Below are 27,208 nucleotides of genomic sequence, written 5' to 3'. Positions count from 1 at the left end.
CCCGGATTATACCTAATTCTGAAAGACCTTATATTGACCTTCAACATCTTGAAGCTGTACCCTCACAGATTGAACGTTATGACAATTTCTTGATTTTTTTTTGTCTTGGAACAAGCCAATTTATGCGGAAATGCATGGAAATCAGCGATTTAAGACAGCTGACAAAATATCAGATCGCAGACTTTCAAGTTTGATTTCAAAAATTGATGTTTAATGCATTCTACCTAAACCGTAAGTAACGCTTTAAGCCATTAAAACACTAATTTTCTAACGGAAATAAAAAAAAAAAAAACAGTTGTCAAAACGGTTAATATGTTAGAGTGCAGCTTTAATGTGTGTGGGGTTTTTTAACTGTAAACAGGGATTCTAACAGCTGACAATTGTCAGTACTGGAAAAAAGCCGGGTGCCAGTTTGACTATGAGGGATTATTTAGCAACGCCACGACGTGATAGCCCAATTGTTTATTCCATTGCTGCACTCTGATTGGACAAGCGCGGTATCATTTAGTTTTTTACCCAATGGTAAACGTCGTTTCAAATTTCTTTACATGTATTAAACCATTCCCTTACGCAGTGATCTCCCTTGGCGAGCAGACATTTCTGCTACCACGAACAAAAACAGCTGGATTTCACGGGTTTTTTTTTCTTTTTTTTAGTTTCCAAACATTTAAAAAAAACACTTAAAAATATAGTTCAATATTTTAAACGCAGTCACCAGATTTTGACCATCATCACAAGATAAACGTGACGGTAGGAACGGAAAGAAACAACTACGTTGAGTTTGATGTCGTTCCGAGCTCCTCGGCCATTTTCTCTCGAAAACAACATCGGATGTACATGAGTAGAAGAATTTTGTTAAATTCTGAATGATTTTATAATTAATTGTGGTGTTTAAGCTTGTATTTGTATATCTAAGTTTAAATTGATTGCCAGTGAAGAGTATAATTGCAAACATAATTAAGATTCCCAAGAGTTAAGTCATTAAGTTTATATGCCAGATTGAAATTACTACGCGAACTACTTGCAGCGTAGTTAAAGTATACAGATTTTTAACAGTGTAAACCGTCCTTATACATCCGACGATGTTTTCGATAGAAAATGGCCGAGGGGTTCTGTTTGATGTAAAAGTCTGATAACGACTGATAGATTAATCGATATTTATTAAAACACTCACACACAGTCAATATACACATGGTAATTCATAATTAGTAGATTAATTCGTAATATTAAAAATAATAGCTAGAATCTACTTGATAATATATTATTCTCTTGATATCACAAAAACTTATCACAGAAGGCTAATTTATAAATAAATTTTAACAAAATAATAAATGTATATGCATACAAAATAGTTCATACATATTGGACTGAAGTCTAGAAACTGAATATTGTTATTAAGTTTAGTATTTGAATACCAAGGCCTATTGAATTTCTACAACTTATTTTCAATGAGGTCCTCGGTAAGTTTGATTATTTTTGAATAGAAAACAAATTAAAATAGGGAGGAATCAATGAATGAAATGAAGATACATATGTATATAAATAAGGCGAACAAAAACTAGCTGTTGAAATATTCGAAAGTACAAAGATAACATCATATTGGTAATAACTAATTATAACGTATACTAGCGGAATACTATCACACATTTACTATCAGCATATATAAATATGGAGCCAAAAAGTTAGTGAAAAACAAGTTTACATATAAGACACCCTTAATCATGTGTATTGTCGACAGACTTGTCATCTTTGATTATTTTCACTTCACATACAGGAATATGCTCTAAACATCCGTTTTTACAATTAAGCCTTAACAGATACATTTGGTTCGAGTTAGCCGACTCTACCTACGATATAGGCGCCGACCCTACCGTTTTTTATAGTAAGTTGGTAAATTTGTATTAAATATTGCTTAAATTGACATTGAGGATGGACAAACAAGCGTTAAGCAAAATATTTAAATATTATTTGTCACGAAAAGAGACATATGATATGACAAACATGTACTTTGTAAACAATTATAATGTATGAAGAAATTTTATATATAAAAATAAAATAGAGTTAAATTCTAAACGTAAGACTTAACTAAGTGAAATTGGTTACGAAATAATAGTAACAGTGAAAGCCTTAACTAAGTGAAATTGGTTACGAAACAATAGTAACAGTGAAAGCCTTAACTAAGTGAAATTGGCTACGAAACAATATTAACAATGAAAGCCTTAACTAAGTGAAATTGGTTCGGAACAATATTAACAGTGAAATTGGTTACGGAACAATATTAACAGTGAAATTGGTTACACACAATATTAACAGTGAAATTGGTTACGAACAATATTAACAGTGAAATTGGTTACGAAACAATATTAACAATGTAATGACAACGTTCGAATCCGTTAGAAATAAATTGGCACAAATTAAGTCGAATGGTATAGTTCGTATCTTGAATAAGGTAACTGAATTGCATCATGCTAGTCCTAACTATAATGAACCTAGAGTTTTACAAACGAAAGCTACTACCTTTTTCTGATTCACGAATATCCTTATTAAATTTGTGTTTTTTTTAATTTAAGCTAAAACATTGTATAATCGAAATTTAAAACACTTCAATAAGTAGAGAAAAAGGCTATTAAAAGTGATTCTAATTAAAGCTGCATTCTCGCCTTTTTTAAAGGAGCAAATTATTGCGTAAATGTCTGGAAACCAGTGATATAAAACAGCTGACAAAAGATCAGATCGCAGTTTTTATATTTATGGTTGAAATTTGACGTTTTATGGCTAAAGCGTTTCTAACGGCAGTTTTCAAAAGAATTGCGATCTGTTCTATTGTGAGTTATCTTATATGACTGAATTGGCGGCATTCATGCCAAAACTAGCTTATTCTGAAACTAACATTAAAATAAAATCAAAACTGTGTATCTGAGAGAATGCAGCTTTAAACGCTCGGGCACGATTAAACAAATTTCCAAAGAAGCGTTAGAGGAGAGTAAGAAAACTAGTATGTTTTAAAAAAATATATTTAAATAACTTCTTAAGTATGAATACAATAATAATGTTCAATATAACTAGGTTTTTTTAAATCTGTCGTAAGTTCAGAGTGTTTCCTTGCACATGGCAGTCTTTCCTACATTACTGTCATTGCCTGACTTTGTTTTATTATATAAACAATAATTCTGATCGTCCAATTCGCATTTATCCGCCCTTCGTAACTCTCTATTCGCTAACGAATATTTTTTTGCTCAGAAACGGAAAAAAATAGTTAGGGTCGGCGCATTTTTATAGGTAGGGTCGGGTTACCCGAAACAGACATTTTTTTTAGGCCTAAAGGTGATTTGTTTATTGAAAACTAGCCAATTTTCTCCGAGTTTCGTTGCACTATCGTTTATCCAAAATATGTGTCATAACTATTTAACTAGGTCCCTGGACAAGTTGATACGAGACTGCTCGCATTGAGACCAGTTGGATTCATCTCCAACCTGTGGGAGCACCAAGGCTTGGTCTGGAAGTGGATCCAGGTAAAAGGCAAACGCCAGATGACACCAATTTCTTTTTTTGTCCGGAGGTGCATTTTCATCCCATTTAATCACAGAACGGGGGAAATACGTGCTCTCGTCATCGGATTTTCTTAGCCAATCCTCGTCGTTCTCCACGAGTGGATGGTCGGCAAACCTCGGGTCGCCAACGGCGGGACATACAACAAGTGCATGCATGACTTCTCTTTTGTACTTGAATGTTCCTAAAATGCGTGTTACGGATGGTCCAGCACACTCCTCATATTTTGAAATTACTTCATCGAAGTCCAAGGTTAACCTCTTGGTTCCATATCGCGACTTATTTGCGGAACGCCTATGATATATAGCAGCAAGATCTTCACCGGGATCTTGAGGATCCCGATTCTCGATGATTTTAATAACTTGTTCGTCCACATCCATGGACCACCATGAAAATCGACATTTTATATCATTGCTATTATGAGAATCGTATTTCTTTTCATTTCCATATATTTTACAGCCATTTTCCTGATTGAGTATCTTTTCTTTTGCTTCTTCGGAACATACTTTGACTATTTTTGAGAAAGGCAAGCCTTCCTTAAAATTGCCACTGGGCCAATAAATCTGTTTTGGTCGAATTTTCTCGTCCCCTTTATGTGCCTCGCCATCTATCCAGCCATTATCATAAGATGCCATTATTATTCCTTGTGCTTAATACATGCTACTCCGACAACAAATCGTATAAAATTGCACAGTATTTAAGTTTTCGCTTTACTTTGGACAACCTAAGATATCGATAAGGCCACACCAAATTAATGTTTTGTTCCTCGGATTTTTGGCAAAAAAATATTGGAGCGAACGGGCGAAAAAAAAATACAATTTTGTCAGTTTTCATAAAACCCCAAGCGAGCGAAGAGCTAAAAAATGTCTTATGATAATCAATATAAATAAGAAAGATTGTTCAATAAAATTGTCCTTAAACCAAAATGAATGCGATCTTGAACTGAGCCACTAAATGTCCGAATACCTAATATTTATTTAAAAAATGATCTTTTACGCTTGGATCATCAAACATCAGACTCCATATACATTTAATTTTTTGACTTAATTTCGTTTTGATTATAACAGTAAATGCAATAGCATGTGCTTATCGAAAAGAAAAGTACAAGGGTATGTTCAGAGTACTTTTATGGTCAATGAGATGTTTTTATAATCCCAGAATATGCTGTAAAAAACAGAAATAAAGGTGATAAACTTATATAAGGCTTACCTATTTTTTGGTCTATCTACACCAGTGTTAATATCTTTATTTGTGAAAAGACATTTGTCGAAACTGTTGTTTTGTCAGAATTTGATCAAAAATGACTTTGATACATCAATTTGGACCGAACAATGAACCATGTTCCTGTTAAGTTAAGCTGTCTTCTTCAGCAGCGACGTCATAAGGTAAAATTCTGGTCACCTGTATTTTGACTTGAATCAAATAATTCTTAATTAAGTCATTGTTCATCATTCCGATTTCCATTCAAAAAGAATCACTAATAACCCAATATTATAGCTACCAGTATCAGATACACATGTTTTATTGCATAATTATTGATCCAATTAATGATCCTGTAGTGCATGGGACGATGAACAATGACTTCCAGCATGGTCAAAACACATTTATTGTCAAAAATAAGATTAAATTTCCAAAATTCGAGCCACAATGTTTCTTCGATATACAGTATAAAACACCGCGCATCGGTTACTTCCCTTCACAAAAAACACCACGCATCGGTTACTTCCCTTCACAAAAACACACACACACGTAGACTTTTATATTTAAGTTCAAAAATTGATGTTTTATGCATTTTTCTTAAACCGTTACTGCCATGAAACATTAATTTTAGAACGGAAATATAAAAATATACGATCTGAGTTAATGTCGGCAATCTTTTATCATTGGTTTGCAGATATTTTCGCAAACATTTGTTCTTTCCAAGACAAAAAATAGAAAAGTTATAAAAATGGTAAATCTGTGAGAGTGCAGCTTTAAAATAGGAGCGGTATTCCGCGAAACGAAACATCAATTTGTTGTGGCCTAAAGGTTTATTTGAACTATTCATCTCATTGCTCTGTGATATCCCTGAAGGTTTTTATTTAAGGAGAGTAAATATACTACTCTCAACAATGAAGAAAAGTCAATAAGATTTAATAAGATGTAAGCGGCATATGCTATGGCTGTGCTCTGACGGTCTAGAAAATATCGTTGATTTAAAGTATTATTTGGACGACAAAGGTTGTTATCTTGTGTGTAAATATAAAGTGAATACTTTTGTTGATTGAAAGGATTATCGGATTACATAGGTATACCGAGACAAGGTACTGTCTTATCTACATTTTGACTTGACCTAGTTACGAGTGGTCAGTTTGACATAATGGCGGACAATAACACAGTTATAGCGGACACAATCAATAGCGAGGGCAACGCAAGTTCGGACAGCATGTCCGGACAACAGTTGAATATACCACTTGTGTTTATTCGCGAAGTGGAATTGTTTGGGAAACGAACCCCCAGTAAGGAGGAATTTGTTAGGCATGTAGAGCTTTATGAAGCAATTAGTAAGACAATTGAACACACTCATATAACTGGTCTTCAACGCATTCGTGGAATGTGGCGTGTTTACCTAGACAATGTCCAGGATAAAGTGCAATTGATGGCTGAGGGGGTAATACTTCGAGGCAAGAAGTTGACGGTCCTTCCTACAAATCCTAACCGGTTCGATGGTGAACGAACAGTTAGGGTTCGGGTCCAAAACATCCCCCTATCTGTTGAAGATGGGATAATTGAGCGAACGCTCACTCTACAAAATCTCACTGTCATTTCGCACTATCGCGAGAAACTCCGCATCAGTGGAAAGCTCACTAATTGTGAAACCGGTGACCGAATCTTTATTGTAAAAGAGTCTACATTAAAAGCACCTTTACCCAAATTCATGCAATTTGGTCAATTTTCAGGCCGGATTTTTCATTTTGGACAGAATGTGCGGCCGAAAGTACTCAAATGTACAAAATGCTTACAAGAAGGGCACGGTTTTAACGAGTGTCCTAATGACTGGGTATGCTTATACTGTAAGCAGACAGGGCACAAGAAATCAGACTGTAATTGTGCAGATGTGTCAAATGGCGAGGAGTCTGACTCAAGCGTCGAGTCTGATTCCCCGGACAGTCAAGATTCACAGCCAATTCTGCCTTCACAGTCGGAAACCCCCGCTCCTAAAAATAGAAGCAAAATTTCAGTTTCTGGGTCGTCTACTCCAATTCTAACCTCGAGGAAACCGGACCGTGATATATTTAAAACTAGCCAGCAGTCCATTGACAAATACGTCACACCAAACAAAGGTAAAACCTCATGCGCGGCAGAGCGATCACCTCCCACGCCAGCTGAAGATCTTCATGACAGAACAGTTACTCACAAGGAAACAAAAAAAAACAGAAAAAAAAGAAATAGTTTACTATCTTTATACTATCAATATTATGTCAACCCCTGGTCAGTTCTACGGACACTTAGCGCTAGATTACGATTTAATGTACGTTTGTTTGGTTCTGATTATTTTGATAATTGCACTTCACATGTATTTAAAAACACGCCTGTTGTGGCTATTTATCATTTAAACCCTTGTACGTTTACAAAGGCCTTTGTACTACATATATATATATATATATACATATACGGTTCAATACTTAAACCACTGTATAACATGTAACTAATACTACGTGACTGTCTATGTCTGTTAACTGTGGCGATTGTTTATTGAGGCGAATAATCCCCTCCACATTAGTATACAGCAATGAATGTTTATACGTCTATACTTTGTTAGATAAGGGCATTATTATTATATTGTACGCTTACTTGTTCGTTGCTATACGCTTAATTGAAATTTTTCAAACGATAGCATACACTAATGTGGCGCATGGCGCATTCACAAGCATTAATTGTTGTATCATTATTATTGAAATAATTATATTTGTACAACAATACACGTTTCAGCGTGTTCTACGTATTCGTCCATTGACAAGATGGTTTTTTGATAGATGTCTAAATGCAATATTTCTATACATACTAATTCTACTTCGCTTTTTGAAGTATTGTTTGTTTCTGTTGTGTATTAGAAATAATTGTTTGTATGGTGCCTTTTTGCACTTCTTATCCTTTCGCATTTGTTTACGATACGAATGTACTTCGGGCTTCCATCATATTACTTCCTTTTTTCAGTTTAGAAATCTGTCAAACAACGATTTCTTTTTTCTCTCTCTTAAATCATCTATATTTAGGAATATCCTTATATAATGCAACACAGACAAAGAATCATTCATTTTATATCTCTTAACGTTCAAGGTTTAAGGGATAGTAGTAAACGCGCCCGTTTAATTCAATGGTTAAAGAACCAAAAAGCAGATATAGCCTTTCTACAAGAAACACATTTTACTGATAATATCGACAAAATAATTAAAAATGAATTCATTGGGTGGACTCTTATAAATAGTTATGGTGAATCGAATAGTAAGGGTTGTTCAATATTGATAAAAAATGAACTTCAAATAAATATTTTGAACTACGTAAGCGATATACAAGGCAGATATACTTTACTCAATTTAGACATATTTGATAATACATACACATTAGTGAACTTATATGCACCAAATGGTAAAAAAGAAAGAAATGACTTTTATACCAAATTATCAAATATCATATATGAAAATAGTTCAGGTATTAAGATTATTGGGGGTGATTATAATGACACATTAACAATTAGCGATCGAATAAGCAAGTCACAAAAGACCGAGATCAATACAGTTAAAAACCTATCGAATCTAATCAAAACGCATAAATTGTGTGATATTTGGAGATTACTTAATCCAGAGAAACAACAATTTACTTGGAGGCGTAAAAATGATATTGAGAAAAGTAGAATAGATTTCTGGCTAATTGAGCATAACTTTGTACCCCAAATATATTCCACAGATATAAGACCTGCCATCATAAAAACAACGGATCATATGGCTATCTCAATGAAAATCAAAATACCTAATAAACGAGGTCCTGGGTATTGGAAATTTAATAATTCTCTCCTTCAAAATAATGAGTACAAAACTATTATCGGCATTTCTTTAGATACCATCATTCAACAAGATATTAAACCACAGATAAAATGGGAAATTTGTAAAATAGAAATTAGAAATCGAACAGTTGAATTTTCGAAACAACAATCGCGAACTAGCCATAACCGTCTGAATGAATTAGAAAAAGAACTTAAAATATTATATGAATCGAATGACAATCACCCAGATGTTGAAATTTCCGCACGTATTATTTTAATTGAAGGAGAAATAAAAGAAATATATAAAAATAAATCCATAGGCGCACAGATACGGTCAAAGGTAGATTTTATTGAAAAAGGAGAAAGTAATTCAAAATATTTCTTAAATCTTGAAAAATCACGTCAAAGTAAGAAAGTCATTAATTCACTCAAGATTGATGGGGCCAGAATACTTATAACTCAAGATATACTCAATGCAGAAGTCGAATTTTATAAGAATTTATACACATCAAACTTTAAAAACGACGAACATTATAACCAGTATTTAAATGATATCGAATTAGATTTAACATTGGATTCAAAATTAGCCGATAATTGTGAGGGAGAAATTTCTTATGAAGAAGCTACAAGAGCACTTAATGATATGAAACTTAACAAAAGTCCTGGACTCGATGGTCTTACGGTAGAGTTTTATCAAACGTTTTGGCATTTAATTGGAGACCTAGTTATTTCAGCCTTAAATGAGAGTTATGAAAAAGGTGAATTATCTTTTACTCAAAAACAAAGTGTATTTTCGCTATTATATAAAAAAGGAGACCCAGAAAATCTTGAAAACTGGCGACCTATTTCTCTCTTAAATATTGATTATAAGTTAGCAGCAAAGGTATTAGCAAAACGACTTCAATCCGTTTTACCAAGCATCATAAGTCAAGACCAACAAGGATACATAAAAAATAGAAATATATGTTTTAACATTAGGCAAATAGATGATATAATTGATTATACGGATTTAACTGATTTAGACGGTGCTATGCTATTTTTAGATTTTAAAAAAGCTTTTGATACATTCGAGTGGCCTTTCCTGTTCGAAATTTTGAATAAATATGGATTTAAACCCTCCTTTCTTAATTGGGTGAAAACTCTGTATTGTAACATAACATCAAAAATTGCAAACAACGGATGGATCACAAACTCATTTAGACTACAACGTGGTGTACGGCAAGGTTGTCCTCTTTCTGCGTTGCTTTTTATTATAGTAGCTGAAGTCTTATCAACACAGTTAAGAAAATGTGAAAATTATGAAGGTATAAAAATTCAAGGGAAACATCTTAAAGTTACTCAACTCGCTGATGACACAACTGTCTTTTTAAAAAATCACAGTGAAATACCAATTGTTCTTGATATAATCGATCAGTTTGGAAATTATTCTGGACTGAAACTAAATAGGGAAAAAACCCAAGGCCTTTGGATTGGCAAATCAAAAAATAATATAAGTAATATTATGAATAACATAAAGTTTACGTCAAGATACGTTAAATCACTTGGAGTATATTTTGGAAATGATAAACATGAATGTATAAATTTAAGCTGGAATGAAAAAATAGATAAATGTAAACAATTGATAAATAATTGGAGTAAAAGAAATCTAACTGTCTTTGGCAAAATAACTGTTATAAAATCTTTACTTTTTCCAAAACTTGTATATCTTGCTCAAAATATAGTAACGTCTGATTCAATTATAAAGACTATAAACTCCATGGTTTTTGAATTTCTTTGGAGTGGAAAAATAGATAAAATCAAGCGTAAAACAGTTATGGGAAACAGACTTGAAGGTGGTTTAGAGATGCCAGATTTTGAATATTATTCTAAAACAATGACATTAAAATGGGTGATTAATCTGACTAATACAGTTGATGCAAATTGGAAAATTATACCATCAGTAATATTAGACCAATTTGGAAAGAATTTTCTTATTTTTCATATGAATTTAGACTCCATTAAGTCTTTACCTATTAAAACAAACAAAATCACACTGTTCTATAAGCATTTGTTATTAATATGGATTCAGTTTAAGCAACTTCCAGTTAATCAAACGAAAACACCCAAAAGTTACTTCAATATTAGAAAAGAAATAATATGGGGTAATAAACTCATAAAAATAAAAAATAAAAGTCTTCTATTTAAGAATTGGATTGATTCCAACATACTATACATAAACGATATTCTTTCGAATTCGGGCAACTTAGACGCTAATTGTATTCTTGATAAGCTAAAAAATAAACAAAATTGGATTGCAGAAGTAAATATTTTAAAACAAGCAATTTCTAACACTTGGAAAGAAACTCTTACATCGGATATATCTACAAAAACAAACGTCAATCCAAAATTACTAATAAGTATCCAAAATAAACCTTTTACAGATATGACGAATAAGCAAATATATCAAATATATATAAAGCAATTTTATGAAAAGCCTTACATTCATGGTTATTGGGATCGGCGGTTGCAAGAGCATATTTGCTGGAACTCTTGGTACTATATTGTTCATAAGTCCATTGTGGATAATAAAGTAAAACAATTTAAAATAAAGTTATTGCATAATCTTGTAGCAACGAATTTAAATTTATTTACTTGGAAATTGAAGGATTGCCCTTTATGTATTTATTGTAATGAAGTAGAAGACTACGAACACTTCTTTATTAAATGTCCATTTTTGACAACTTTCTGGAATGCTATACATGATATCTTTAAAAGATGCGGAATACAGAAAGAAATTAAGAATTTAAGATATATAGTAATAGGTTACAAAATCAACCAAAAAGAGTATAATATTGTAAACATTGTTTTTAAGTCAGATTGCCTATTGCATCTATAAGACCTACTTTATTTGTGAAAGGAGATCCAAACCGATAAATATTATGTACCATTTATATAATGATTTGAAAGTTCTTCAAACTCACTTGAACAATAAAAGCATTTCTAAACGCTTTTTAAACGATTTTGTTAATAAAATTACAATATAATGTTAAGGTATTTTCAAAATGTTTAATATTTACCTCAATTGTTTAATGATATTGTTACACTTCGATATATATACTTATATATATTGTATGTAATGTTCGTTTTATAAAATAAATAAAATAAACGGGTTGTCATGAACTGGCAATTCCAAAAAGAAAAAAAAAAAAGAAAAAGTCAATAAGATTTACTGTGCCCTTCTAAATTAAATTGGCCATCAAATAGCATATGTCTTGCTATCAAGAAAAATAAGTTGAATTAGTGGTAACGGATGAAAAAATAATCTGTTTTAGGGAATGGCAGTATTTTTGAATCTGCCCTACCTTTATTTGTGTAAATCAGCAGTCAGCCTTTATTGATTTTAATCAGGTATGTTTAAACGGAGACTGGGCCGGTACACGGAATTTAGTGGTCAACACTATATGAGGTCCAATGAGAAGGCAGTATTTCTCAAGTTTTCCGATACATTTATTTCAGTAATTCAACATTCAGCCGCTATTTATTTAAATCAGATGAAGCGGTAGATATAAATAGTGGCTGGCCCGTTTATGGGATAATAAACACAATTTAGTTGATAGTATAATATTTTGTCCAATGAAGATGCATTATTTCTCAAGTTTCAAATTCATTTATTTCAGTGAATCAGCAGTCAGCACTTTTTTGTTTTAAATCAAGTGAAGCGGTATATATAAATAGTGGCTGACCAGATTATTGCATAGTCAACACAATTTAGTTATCAACATAATAATTTGTCCAATGCGAAAGCAATTTCCAAAAAATTTACTTCAGCTGTCAGCCGTTTTTGGTCTAAATCAGGTGAATATGTCGATATAGACAGTGGCTGGCCCAGTTAGTGAGTACACAAAATTATGAGAACAATTCAAAAGTAAAGTATGTACTTGAACAAAACAAATGGGACGTCGTCGCATCAAACATCTATTTTTGTAAGTAAAAACTAACATGCTTTAACCGTTACTTAGTGTAGCCACAATAATGTGCGTTGAGGTAACTTTTTGTAACATTTAGATATTCCCTTAACGCAACAAGTCGACTGATTCACACCAATGTAATATTAATTCTTCAACTGTTACTCCACAATATTTAACACTGCATTGTAACATAAAAACACAAAAGTTACACTTCAATTATTTTAACAGTGTTTAAGCCAATACTTTCTCTTGGTACACTAATGTGCAACTTAGATTGAACTAAAATTTGAGTATAGAAACTGATTGTTTTTATTGGCCTGACCAATTGGCAGAATGGAATCACTGAGGCATGTCTAAGGATAAGGATAAGATCAATATTGAATACCAGCCATGATCGACTTCTGTCAACGAAGCATCGCTATTTTGGAACTATCTAGCAGCTGGCCGTTATCTTTCCGCTCAATATACTTAGCGCTGGAATCTGTCATTCTTGGCCAGGAAAACAACAAGTGGGATATGGACGCATAGAATCGCCAGAAATAGAAATCGTCAAAGACTCTGAAGCGGCTGTTTATATGGACTTTACTTAGTGTAGACCAATAAAAACCTAAAAAATACTTGCACAAATAAATGTTGTTTTTTTCAACTGTGGCGCATCAAATAAACAACTTTGAAACAAAATGTTTACCAACATGGAATTTGTGTTCGGACCACTTTAATAACAAAAAAGCGAAACATGAAATGACGTCACCTTTTGATGTAGTCACCCATTCAAATGTATCAGAGTAGCGCGTGACAAACTTCTTGATGACGTCAAGTTGCTCGAGGGACAGAAGAACCGAGTCCTTGTAGCTGGATTTGCAGACGACATAACAAGCCCAGAACTGAAAACAATTATTATCACTGTTTTAGTTACAAATTAAATATTTCCGATCCACATTGAACAGTGTATACCACGAGATAAATTACGTCATAATTATATGCTACGTTGGAAGGCAACATTTTGCTTAAAACGAAGACTTAAAACAAAAGGTTTCAAAACTAAAGGTTTGTCAAAGTGTGTTAAGAAACAAAACTCTCAATCAAACTCCGGTAAAAGATCGAAGACGGGGCTCTTTAAGCAGCATAGACTAGATTGTGTTATGTTTGATTTAAAATGGTGAAGAGATAGTAACGTTATCTTTGTTTTGTCTTCATTCAAAGCATAATATTGCCTTCCGAGGTACTTTTTATGACGTAATTTATCACGTGATATACATGCACTGTTGTTGATATCTTAACGTCGATATTCATCCCACTCATGTCGGCTTCCCCAAAAACCAGTGTGTATATACCACGTGATAAATTACGTTATATATGCTACGTCGGAAGGCAAGAATTTGCTTAAAATGAAGACTTAAATCAAAGATAACGTTTCATTAACAACACCATTTTAAATGAAACAAAGGGCAGTCTATGCCGCTTAAAGAGCCCCGAATTTGTTCTATTTCCGAAGTTTAATGAGGTCATTAGTTTCATCAAACACTTCGACAAACCTGTATCCAAAATAATATTTTGACAGTGCTCCGTCAGACGGCCGTATTGTGAAAAGGTTTGTCGAAGTGTTTTAAGAAACTAAACTCGCAATCAAATTCTGGTTAAAGACCGAAGGTGGGGCTGCGTAAGCGGCGTAGACTGCGCTATGTTTCATTTAAAATGGTGAAGAAAAAGTGAAGTTAGCTTTGTTCAAAGTCTTTTTTTAAATCAAAATATTGCCTTACGACATAACATTTATGACGCTATTTATCACGTGGTATACACACACTGAAAACGTCTTGAGATTAAACGGAAGAGAACAGACCAGACAGCTTATTCGACTTATACAAGAGTACATCGTCGTAATACATATAGTTACGTATATATATAAACATGTCACGTATCTAATCTCAAAAACAATATTATAAAATAGAATGTAATGAAGGCAAAAAGTGTATGTACATTGAATACAAAATAATTATTATGTTAACTTTGGCAGGGAGGGAAAGTTTCATAACTACTATATTAAGTTATATTATTTATAAGATAGTTGCGTATAACAATTGCTTCTTTTATGTATTTACAAACATTTATAACTTCCTTTTTTTATCAGATGATACCAATAATTGATGGAATTTGAATACAGATGGATAGTAGAATCGTTTTATATAAGTTTTACGTAACTGACGATAACATGGACAGATACATATGTAGAAGGTGGTGGTAAACTCAACACTTCTCAGGGTTCTACTATTTATTACCAGTATGTAGAAAAAACCAGTATGTAGAAAAAACCTATAAATATAATATATACGTAAATATAATATAATACAATAAGCAAATGTTTAAAATACATTATACAAGGTACAATACAATGGCCACGTCCATGTGTTTGAACAAAATAGAAGCAAATACAAAACGGGTTTAATTATTATTTAGATATTAATTAATACAAACGAACGACTAATAGTAATCTATGTAATTATATATAATAACTCACCAGGTTGTGAAACGATACAATCATTTAAATAAGAGTCAGACAGTTATGTTGAAACTGAATGTATTAACTATATACGGACAACTTTGCAGTTGTGCGTTAAGGTTGGGAATGATTAGAGAAACCTAGAAGATTAGTAAGGGCGGTGGGATAAAAAAAGGAGAGCCAATGAAACTGTTAGTTAAATATAAATATACCCGTTTGACCACTTTCATACATAACCTCATACACTCATTTACATAAACATGAGAATCACATGGACAAACAAGTGACAATAACAAACAGGACAGTTGGGGTGGAGTTATAATTGAAATTGGCCTATTCTACACATATGAGGTAATATTCATCTTCTATGCCCATTAACTAGATGTTCTTTAAAGTAAATAATAATACCACCGCTATTTCTACGGGCGTTTTTGTGTTGAAATATTCTGTAAATTGTCCCCTGGGCAAACATACCCTCATGGAAAATTTGCCCCAATCCTCTCGATATACCTGTGTAAGCGTTCGTTGAGTTCCATGACAGCCTTCCGACTAATGATTCACTTTAATTTTAAAAACAAAACATAATCCAAATCCGTATCAAACTGTTGTCCAGCGTTTTACTTTAAGATCTATACCTGAGCGCCAGCCCCGCCTAACAATACGTATGTGGGCCGTATAAAACTGTCGGCAAGCGTTCTACTTTAAGATCCATACCTGAGCGCCAGCCCCGCCTAACAATACGTATGTGGGCCGTATAAAACTGTTGTCCAGCGTTCTACTTTAAGATACATACCTGAGCGCCAGCCCCGCCTAACAATACGTATGTGGGCCGTATAAAACTGTTGTCCAGCGTTCTACTTTAAGATCCATACCTGAGCGCCAGCCCCGCCTAACAATACGTATGTGGGTCGTATAAAACTGTCGGCAAGCGTTCTACTTTAAGATCCATACCTGAGCGCCAGCCCCGCCTAACGATACGTATGTGGGCCGTATAAAACTGTCGGTAAGTGTTCTACTTTAAGATCCATACCTGAGCGCCAGCCCCGCCTAACAATACGTATGTGGTCCGTATCAAACTGTTGTCCAGCGTTCTACTTTAAGATCCATACCTGAGCGCCAGCCCCGCCTAACAATACGTATGTGGGTCGTATAAAACTGTTGTCCAGCGTTCTACTTTAAGATCCATACCTGAGCGCCAGCCCCGCCTAACAATACGTATGTGGGCCGTATAAAACTGTTGTCCAGCGTTCTACTTGAAGGTACATACCTGAGCGCCAGCCCCGCCTAACAATACGTATGTGGGCCGTATAAAACTGTTGTCCAGCGTTCTACTTGAAGGTACATACCTGAGCGCCAGCCCCGCCTAACAATACGTATGTGGGCCGTATCAAACTGTTGTCCAGCGTTCTACTATAAGATTCATACCTGAGCGCCAAGTTGACCCTTCCTCAGCCGCGGTATATCAGTGTGTGCTTCTGTTGTGTTCCATATCACTGATTTCAGGTCGACCGTGTACACAGAGTTATTCGCCCACTTTCGGTACGACCATGCTAGATCGTTGTGTCTGAAAAACAGTATTGAACAATATGTAAGAACATATATGGGTGGAATTAAACTTTTGAACACTCGGGGTTACTAAGAACGTAACTCGATCTTTCTCGAGTTATTTTGTCAGCCTACTGGCGCGTAATCGTTGGTTATGTCTGTCTCCACTGTATTGGCGAGTGTTGAAAGTTATGAGTGCGACCAATACGACAATCTTTTTTTACGACATTTGATTCTGGCTATGCGACATTTGGTGTAGATGTGATATATATGACACGTTGTTTTACGACATGTGATTCGGGCTATTCAACATTTGGTGTAGGTGTGACATAAATGACACGTTGTTTTACGACATTTGATTCGGGCGATTCAACATGTGGTGTAGGTGTGACATATATGACACGTTGTTTTACGACATTTGATTCGGGCGATTCAACATGTGGTGTAGGTGTGACATATATGACACGTTGTTTTACGACATTTGATTCGGGCTATTCAACATTTGGTGTAGGTGTGACATAAATGACACGTTGTTTTACGACATTTGATTCGGGCGATTCGACATTTGGTTTGGTTGCGACATAAAAGACACGTTGTTTTACGACATGTGATTCGGGCTATTCAACATTTGGTGTAGGTGTGACATAAATGACACGTTGTTTAACGACATTTCATTCTGGCTATGCGACATATGGTGTAGTTGTGACATTAATGACATGTTGTTTTACGACATTTCATTCTGGCTATGCGACAGATGGTGTAGGTGTGACATTAATGACACGTTGTTTTACGACATTTTATTCTGGCTATGCGACATATTGTGTAGGTGTGACATAAATGAAACGTTGTTTTACGACATTTGATTCGGGCTATTCATCATTTGGTGTAGGTCTGACATAAATGACACGTTGTTTTACGGCATTTGATTCAGGTTATCCGACATATTATGTTGGTGTGACATAAATGACACGTTGGTTTACGACATTTGGTGTAGGTGTGACATAAATGACACGTTGTTTTATGACATTTGATTTGGGTTATTCGACATTTAATGTAGGTGTGGCATAAATGACACGTTGTTTTATGACATTTGATTTGGGTTATTCGACATTTAATGTAGGTGTGACATAAATGACACGTTGTTTTACGACATTTGATTCAGGTTATTCGACATTTGGTGTAGGTATGACATAAACGACACATAGCTTTACGGCATTTGATTCTAATAATCCGACATTTGGTGTAGGTGTGACTTAAACTACATGTTGTTGTACGACATTTGATTCGGGCTATTCGGCATTTGGTTTGGTTGTGACAAAAACGACACAGAGCTTTACGGCATTTGATTCAGGTTATCCGACATATGGTGTAGGTGTGACATAAGTGACACGTTGTTTTACGACATTTGATTCTGGATATGCGACATATGGTGTAGATGTGACATAAATGAAACGTTGTTTTACGACATTTGATTCAGGTAATTCGACAAGTGGTGAAGATGTTACATATACGACACGTTTTTTATGTTATTTATCGGCCACACAGCGTGACCGAGTGTCAAATGTTACCATCCGCTCCGATTCTTTTTCTTGTTGACAGAAAATTAAAATCTTAATGCAAATTTTAAGATGTGTGTGCGTTGTTGAAAGATATTCAACAAATGACGCGTGCAAAGATGTCAATTCAGACACCAACATCATGACGCGCAGTAATTTAAAGCTGACTTTAAATAGTTTTCGATTGACGCCGGTGTTAAAACGTTTTAATTTTTTATCAAAATTTTTGTTAATGTACATTTTTCTAATACTGCTCTTCTAAATCGTTCTATTTATTATTATGTATTACTTTCCATTAAAATATATTTATGAAATGTTTCGTAGATGCACGTGAGTCGTTTTACCCGGAATGGGTAAGACAGATTTTTCCAGGCCGGTAAAATATAGTCCGAAACTCCACCTAAGTACGCGTGCAAATGTTTTTGACGCCAACGTCAAAAACACATTCTGCCTTATCCAGGTTAGAAGTCGCGTATGAACAGCCCACTACCGGAAGATCAACCTCATGGCTCCCATTTCCTGTCTGACCACCGTTTGAGGCACCGAGCGCTAAGGCGAGCGTGGCGGCAACAATTAATATGGCGAACAAGCCGCCACCCCTTCAACGACACGCGTCTGCATCTTTGTATGGAGTTCGATCTTAAATAGATTTTAAGCTAGTTGACCCACTTACCATGGGCTTTGACAAATTCAAGTTTTTTTTAGCCTTATACAATAGGACGCATTTATTTGTTTGGCAAAAATGACAACTGAGGGAAATCTGAAAATGTATACTTTATCATGTCTTTGAATAAAATACTTTAAACTGTTATGCGCTATCATGTACTGGTCTTTTCATGGCTGCGTGCGTATGCATAAAAAACTTTAAGCAGTCACCTACATCTTTCTTTATCTAACGAAAATGTTTAATGAATTTCATTTATTCTTCTCTCTATATATGCATTAATATATGCCGTCGTAAAGGCATACGCTTTGGCGACCTTGAGAGCTTTTGTTAATTTACTTCTTTTCCCCACTTATTTGCTGACCATCAATATGAAACTTTGATTCTATCTCGAGTGTTTTTTTGGACATATCTATTGCTTTCGTTCTTTCATCGATGTTTTGATGGTTATATGACTCATTTGATAAATAGTTACAACTCGGCCATCTCCGGTCATCTCCGGTAATTTTCGGGATAAACCTCGTAAATAAAGATATACGTTATTGTTAGGGTGGCGGCAATTAATTCAATTATCAGATAACGCTAAATTGTACTGAATTATTGTGATTCGTGTCTTAATAGGGCTTTGGAAAAACTTAAAAATTAATTTTCAGGACCGGTATAATGTCACTACTTTTCTTCCCGAAAATATTAACTATAACCCTTGACAGTTGAAAACACGTACAACACGTTTTCAATATGGGCGCCGCTACGATGGACTATTGTTAAAACCCTATAAGATGAAATTAGCGGCCTAGCGGCCCAGCGGCGTGAAGTTAGCGGCCTAGCGACCTAGCGGCGTGAAGTTAGCGGCCTAGCGGCCAGGTGGCCTAGCGGCGTGAAGTTGGCGGCCTAGCGGCCTGGCGGCCCAATTTTTATCTCTATTTCCAAGCAATTGTTAATACGTTTTTTTTAAAACAATGATAATTCAAAATAATAATAAATAAAAACAGTTAGGCTGCTGAAGTGCTTGATCGACTTTTTTGAAAAAAAGTTGAAAAACGCTTCAGAGTGATAATTTGTACATAAAACAGTTAATTTAAAATTGTTTTAGAATAAAAGGTAAAGAAAAATGTTCTGAATAGAAAACAATTTAAGGCCGCTATGTAACTATGTGAATAAAAAACTTTGATTTATCATTGTTTTAAAAAAAACGCATTAACAATTGCTTGGAAATAGAAACAATATTTAGGCCGCCAGGCCGCTAGGCCGCTAGGCCGCCAACTTCACGACGCTAGGCCGCCAGGCCGCTAACTTCACGCCGCTAGGCCGCTAACTTCACGCCGCTAGGCCGCTAGGCCGCTAACTTCACGTACATTAAGATAAGAGCTGTTCCAAATGTCCAGTGATGCTCTTTCCTGGTTTGCTATGAGCTTTCTATTATAAAGGGGGCCTGTGGTAATCGGGTTTTCCGGTGTTTTCCTTTATAACCTCCCTTGCGTATTTGGCAATTCATTTTCACTTCAAGGGGTTGTAATTTGTTGTCCTTTCACCTCACTTCACCCGACTGATTCTACAACCTATGGTTCTACAAACGTATTTTTTACAATGCTCTTCGTTCGTATTGCTTCCAGCTTGTACCTGACGTCATAATGAGGTCAGATGTAGAATGAAAATTATACCGATGTCTGCAAGCCTCACTATTCCTTCCGTTTGTCGAGTCGAATTTACTCATGTGCACCAGAAAATATTTCTAACTTCATACCTTAAATTTTCTGGACGTCAATCTCACCTACGGTTTAAAATGACGTCACTTTTGATGACGGACACTAGATCACGCTGATTTTCAACGTAAAATTAAAACGCTTATGACAATAATATTTTAACAAATCATAAATTAACACTTTCCAACATGTTGATATAATTATTTCGTGGCCTGCTGACACAATGAAAACAATAACAAGATAAACAATTTTCAATTCACATGTATATAAATAAGCAATGATTCGACACGAGCATATCTGAAGATGTTGCGTTTATCGGATAATAATCGCATATGCCGAAAGGCAGTTCAATTAAGGAATGGAAGTTGAGGTGTAAATATTGTAAGATAACATTGTCCTTGATGCAGAAGCAATATGATCACAGAACTAAACATGCACTCCATGATAATGTGGCTAGTCTTATAACCATGACCGATCTCTCAATCATAACCAAATTATCCCACAGCCTTGATCAGTTACGCAAACGCAGCAAATTTTTATCCAACAACCGTGGCCAACCCCTTAAACGTTGCCAAATTATCCAACAACCGTGCCCAACCCCTTAAACGTTGCCAAATTATCCAACAACCGTGCCCAACCCCTTAAACCTTGCCAAATTATCCAACAACCGTGCCCAACCCCTTAAACGTTGCCAAATTATCCAACAACCGTGGCCAACCCCTTAAACCTTGCCAAATTATCCAACAACCGTGCCCAACCCCTTAAACGTTGCCAAATTATCCAACAACCGTGCCCAACCCCTTAAACCTTGCCAAATTATCCAACAACCGTGGCCAACCCCTTAAACGTTGCCAAATTATCCAACAACCGTGGCCAACCCCTTAAACGTTGCCAAATTATCCAACAACCGTGGCCAACCCCTTAAACGCGGCCAATTTACCCAACAACCTTTGCCAACTCCTTAAACGTGGCCAATAAATCCAACAACCGTGGCCAACCCCTTCAACGCGACCAATTTATCCAACAACCGTGGCCAACCCCTTAAACGTTGCCAATTTATCCAACAACCGTGGCCAACCCCTTAAACGCGGCCAATTTATCTAACAACCGTGGCCAACCCCTTAAACGCGGCCAATTTATCCAACGACACTGGCCAACCCCTTAAACGCGTCCAATTTTTCCGTCGACCGTGGCCAACCCCTTAAACGCGGCCAATTTATCCAACGAACGTGGCCATACCCTCAGACGACGAAAATTCATCCAACAACCGTGACCAACCCCTTAAACGTGGCCAATCTATATCATATTATTGGTGAATCCCTCAAACCGCGGCGACAAATTGATAACAAATTCTTCAATCATGGTCAATTTCCTCAAACCGTGGCCAATTTCTTGAACCCGGTCAATTTAAACAGTAACAGTGCCCAATTCCTGAACCGCGGTCGTTTTACACCACAACCGTTGCCAATTCCTAAATCGTGGCCAATTTATACAACAACCATGGCTAAACATTATACTTTGGAAAATATATACTTCATCCGTGGCTAAAGTTTCTACCACAAACGTGACCAATGAAATATACCACAACCGTACCAAATTCTTCAAACGCGGTCAGCTGATACCTCTGCCGTTAGGCAATCTCGTTAACACTGCCAAGTAACACCCAAAACGCGTCCAATCTATATGACAACCTTGGCCTATCGCGAAACCATGGCCAATTTATTCAAGAACCGTGCTTAAACATTTCACTCGGTGGCCAATTTATAGCAAAACCGTGGCTTAACGCTTAACTATGGCCAAACTATTCCACAGTCATGGTCAATTTAATATACCACAACCGAGGTCAATCCCTCAAACACGGCCCTTCTCTCAAACTTGGCCAATTTAAACCATAACCGTGGCCGATCCTTTAAATCGTGGCCCTTCCCTAAGACGTGACCAATGTATACGACAACGGTAGCCAGTCCCTAAAACGCGGCCAATTTACACCACGAAGTTGACCAATCGTGGGATTAAAAAGTTGATTTGCCCTTGCCATCGGATAATACGCGTTCTGTGAGTACTAGTCATCAATTCTGCGTGGCCTCAATTCCTCAATTATGGCCTTTTTATACCACAACCACATTACTGTGACCTATATAAATATACCATAGCCATGCAAAATTCCTAAAACGCATCCAACACGTGTAACACACAAACGCATCAAATCCCTGAAACGTAGCTATTCTATTCGAAAGCCATGGTTGAGTATAACGACAATTCATTTTTTTATGAATAGCAAAATGAAATACCCGTACATGCTGAATTTAGCGACGGTTTCGCTATAAAATCAAATGACTGCATACAATCAAAATGATTAATCATCGACTAATTATATGGAGAAACCTATTTCAATAAATATGCTTGAATTTTTTTATCACAGTCTTCCACAACAAGCTCATTTTTTAAATAGGAGAATACACTATAAACAATTTTGAAAAGGGTCTGATATAGAACTATGTAGTTAACTGAAACGCATAATAAGTTATCACTAAAAAATCAAAATCAACTGACTGCATGAAATCAAAATGAATTACCCATCGACTAATAAGTAGGGCCATTCTCGATCCAACGATGACGTCACAACGCCGTTTGTGTTGTAAGCCATGGCAATTAATAACGCAACAACAAGAAGAGCCAACAGACAGAAAAGGAACACAATCGCCACGTGAGTCACAATGTCACGCGTTTTGCTATTTCCACAACGATCATTAATTTCACCAACCGGTTGAATGACGTCATCATTTTTCGAATGCGAGTCAGAATTGCTGATGTCATTGCGGTGAATAAGAAGTGGAGTCGTTTCGTCGGCCGAGGATTGTGGATAGTCCGTTGATTTAAACATATTAGCTGTTAATATATGTCACAAACTATTGAATACAGTTACTTTATTTTCGTAAAATCAAGTATTATCTCTCATGTAACATTATTTGATCGTGAGTTATCAGGTAGTAAGCTAGACTATTTCATGTAGTAATCTTTTTATTCGTTTTCAGTTTGTTGTTGAGGCTTTCTTAATCGGTTATGAGCACGTTTTGTAAATGACTGTGCATATAATTACAAAGATGTGATAGCTTGTCAGCCGTTCTCTGGGAAAAGGCACCTAAAAGAACAGATACTTCTAAAATCAGTCTTAAATGTTGTTTTGTCTGCCTATATTTCTATGTTTCAACGTGTGATAAAAAATATTTAGCATGGCAGTACCATAGAAAGCTGCCTTCTATCTGAAAAGGTTTCAAAGCTAGATGGTATGTGGCTTAGCATGCTGGATATACTAACTCAGTGTGTGTATACCACCTGATAATTCACGTCATAAATGCTACTTCAGAAGGCAACATTTAGCTTCGAATTATGATTTAAAACTTAGTTTGTTTGTTTTATTTTCTTCACGATTTGATTTGAAACAAAGAGCAGTCAATGCCGCTTAAAGAGCCCCGCCTTCGTTTTGTTACCGGAGTTTGATAAAACGATTAGTTTCTTCAAACACTTCGACATAGCTTTTTCCAATATAATGTTGTGATATTAGCCATCTGTTTGGCGAAAAGGTTTGTTGAAGTGTTTACAAAAATTAAACTTTTCAAACTCTGGTAAAAGGGGCATAGACTGCGCTATGTTTCAGTTAAAATTGTGTGAAATAGTAAAGTTATCTTTGTTTAAAGTTTAAACTCAAAGCGAAATATTGCTTTCCGAGATAGCATTTATGACGCATAATTTATTATGCATATATATAACCGGGGCCTTTTTGACTATGATTGACTATTGATTCACGACGTGATGACCCACTTGTTTATTCCATTTCTGCACTCTGATTGGACAAGCTCGGCGTCATTCAGTTTTTAACCAATGGTAAACGACGTTTTAAATAGATGCTGTTCTTTTTTTGCATGTGTTAAACCAATATCTTCATGAATTTATGTTGCCATAGTTTTGTAAGCTTTCAAATGTAATTCTCGACTCGTGTATTTTTCCTGATATATGGAGTAAAGGCATTATATTGCCCTTGTACAAAAATAAAGGTGATATTAAGGGCCCTGATAATTATAGATGTAATACTATTTTGAGTTGTTTCGGTAAATTGTTTACATCATTATTGAATGCACGTCTGAATGCATTTCTTGAAATTATAACATTTTATGTGAGGAACAAGCCGGCGTTTGAAATGACTATATCACTGCCGATCATATTTTCTCTTTAAAATGCTTATTGATTTGTACTTAGCTAAAGGCAAGAAATTTGTTTTGTTCTTTTATTGACTACCGCAAAGCGTTCGACTCTATTAATATAATTGCTCTTTGGCAAAAGTTGTTTAGTTATAATATTGATGGCAAATACTTTAAAAATCTTTACAATACGCATGATAAGCTAAGTCTAAGCAAATAACAAATTGTCTGAATTTTTAACTAATCAGTCCGGTGTCCGTCAAGGTGAAACTTGTCTCCTGTGCTGTTGTCATTATTTTTGAATGATTTCAGTGATTTTATGGCGACTCAGTATTATGGTTTACAAACAGCCTGTGATGATGTTGAACAATACCTTAGCGACGATGATGTTCTTATCATAAACTGACTATTGAAATAGGAAGATTTGTGAATAAAGAAAGTAATAGTAGAACATGCAATTTATGCAATGTTAACCAAGATGTAATAAGTGATAAATTTCACTGTAACTTCCAATGTGCATTGTTCAATTCAGATAGAAAAAATATTGAAACTTCTTATTACAATAATCCTAACACTTTAAAATTTGATCAGCTTATGAATAGTTAAAATAAATTAACTTTGTTAAGATTGTCTTTATTCTGTAAAAAAATATGTCTTTGTTTAGATAATTTTTATGCCGGTGTTCCTTGTATACATTATATAATTATAATCATATGCCTCATTCTCCATCTTTTTTCCTTGTATATTCCACTCTCCTCGGCCATTTTCTATCGAAAACAACATCGAATGTATGCCGATACATGAGTAAAAGAATTTGTTTAATTTGAATGATATTTTTAATTAATTGTAGTGTTTTAGCTTGTATTTTATATCTAAGTTTAAATTGATTGCAAGTGAAGATTTTAATTGCAAACATAATTAAGATTCCCAAGAGTTAACTCATTAAGTTTATGTGCTAAATTGAAATTACTACTCGAACTACTTGCAGCGTAGTTAAAGTGTACAGATTTCTGACATTGTAAACCGTCCTTATACATCCGAGGTTGTTTTCGATAGAAAATGGCCGAAGGGTTCCGAATTGTTTGATGTAAAAGTCTGATAACGACTGATAGATTAAACAATATTTATTTAAACACTCGCACACAATCAATATACGCATGGTAATGCATAAATAGTAGATTAATTCCTAATATTAAAAATAATATCTACAATCTACTTGGCAATATATTATACTCTCGATATCACAAAAAACTTATCACAGAAGGCTAGTTTAACAAGATAATAAATGTATACGCATACAAAATATTTCATAAGAAATTGGACTGAAAACTAGAAACTGAATATTTTTGTTAAGTTAAGTATGTGAATACCAAGGCCTATGGAATTTCTACAACTTTTGTTCAATGAGGTCCTCGGTAAGTTTGATTATATTAAATTGAAAACAAATTGAAATAGAGAGGAATCAATGAATGAAATGAAGATACATATGTATATAAATTAGGCGAACAAAAACTAGCTTTGAAGTATTCGAAATTACAAAGATAACAAAATATTAGTAATAAATAATTATAACGTTTACTAGCGGAATCTTTCAAAAATAAAACAGTACGTCAAAAATTTGACCCAAGGGGCGTAATTTGCACATGTTGGTGGAGGACCACTATATTATGCTCGTAGCAAATTATTACAGGTCTGAGACTAGCGGTGTCAGACGAGATTTCGATAAGTCAACAGGAAACTTTATGACATAGCGAGTTTTGACCCCAGAGGCATAATTTGATTTTCACATGCAATAGTGTAAGACACAGGAACGACTGACAGTGCATCATCCAATAAAATATGTAACTGCTATAAACTATGATGTAACAATGTCTCATTATCCATCCAACAACACATGGCTTGAAGTTAAAGTCTTGTTTATATAAGGTGTATTCACTAACCACTTAAAAGATCAGATTGTAAATTACAATTGTCTACATTTGTTCAATGGAAAAGTGGGTAAAAATGAAATTCTTCTATAAAATAATGAGATATAATAATTCATAACCTTTTAGCCTATAAAAAGATAAATTGCTACCTTAGAAGTGACTAATTTGAAAAAATAATAAAATATAAAATATAATCCTTTGTTACTAAAATAGAAAAAAAAACTAAAAAAAGACAATGAACTCTTCAACAGAAAGGGAGACCATATAGCAATATTTGCTCCCCTTGCTTCAATGGTAAACTTTACATACCTTTTAAGATTTAAACAAAACGTATTTATAGTGACCAGGGGCATAATTTGAACAAACATGGTAGACAACTGCTAGACAATGTTACATACGAAATATCTTAGCTCTAGGCATCATGGTTTTTGTCAAGAAAAGTTTTGTAGTTTTTCCTTTAGGTTGCCATGGCAACCAGAGTTCTGCATGGAATTCATTTCTTTGAACAATTTTGAAAGAACACCAACCAAGGATCATTCCTATAAAGTTTCATTAAGATTGTCCAAGTGGCTCAGGAGAATATGACATTTATAAGCA

At 34.9% G+C, this 27,208-nt stretch overlaps 1 protein-coding gene across 1 annotated transcript in view; it reads right to left on the bottom strand.

Moving 5' to 3' along the window:
- Nucleotides 1–23,316, bottom strand: part of LOC128211189 (dipeptidase 1-like) — a 57,962-nt gene extending 34,646 nt beyond the window's left edge. The window contains exons 1-3 of the mRNA XM_052915699.1: nt 23,061–23,316; nt 16,442–16,580; nt 13,271–13,403 (exon numbers count right to left, since the gene is read on the bottom strand). Of these exons, the coding sequence (XP_052771659.1) occupies nt 13,271–13,403; nt 16,442–16,580; nt 23,061–23,131 (343 nt within the window). The 5' untranslated portion in view covers nt 23,132–23,316. The remainder of the gene's footprint in view (nt 1–13,270; nt 13,404–16,441; nt 16,581–23,060) is intronic.
- Nucleotides 23,317–27,208: the final 3,892 nt, after the last annotated feature.

The sequence above is a fragment of the Mya arenaria genome, chromosome 1 (genome assembly GCF_026914265.1).
Source record: "Mya arenaria isolate MELC-2E11 chromosome 1, ASM2691426v1".
In the NCBI taxonomy this organism is placed as follows: Eukaryota; Metazoa; Mollusca; class Bivalvia; order Myida; family Myidae; genus Mya; species Mya arenaria.
Note: the sequence above shows the minus strand (reverse complement) of the source record. Positions and strands in the feature narration are given on the sequence as shown.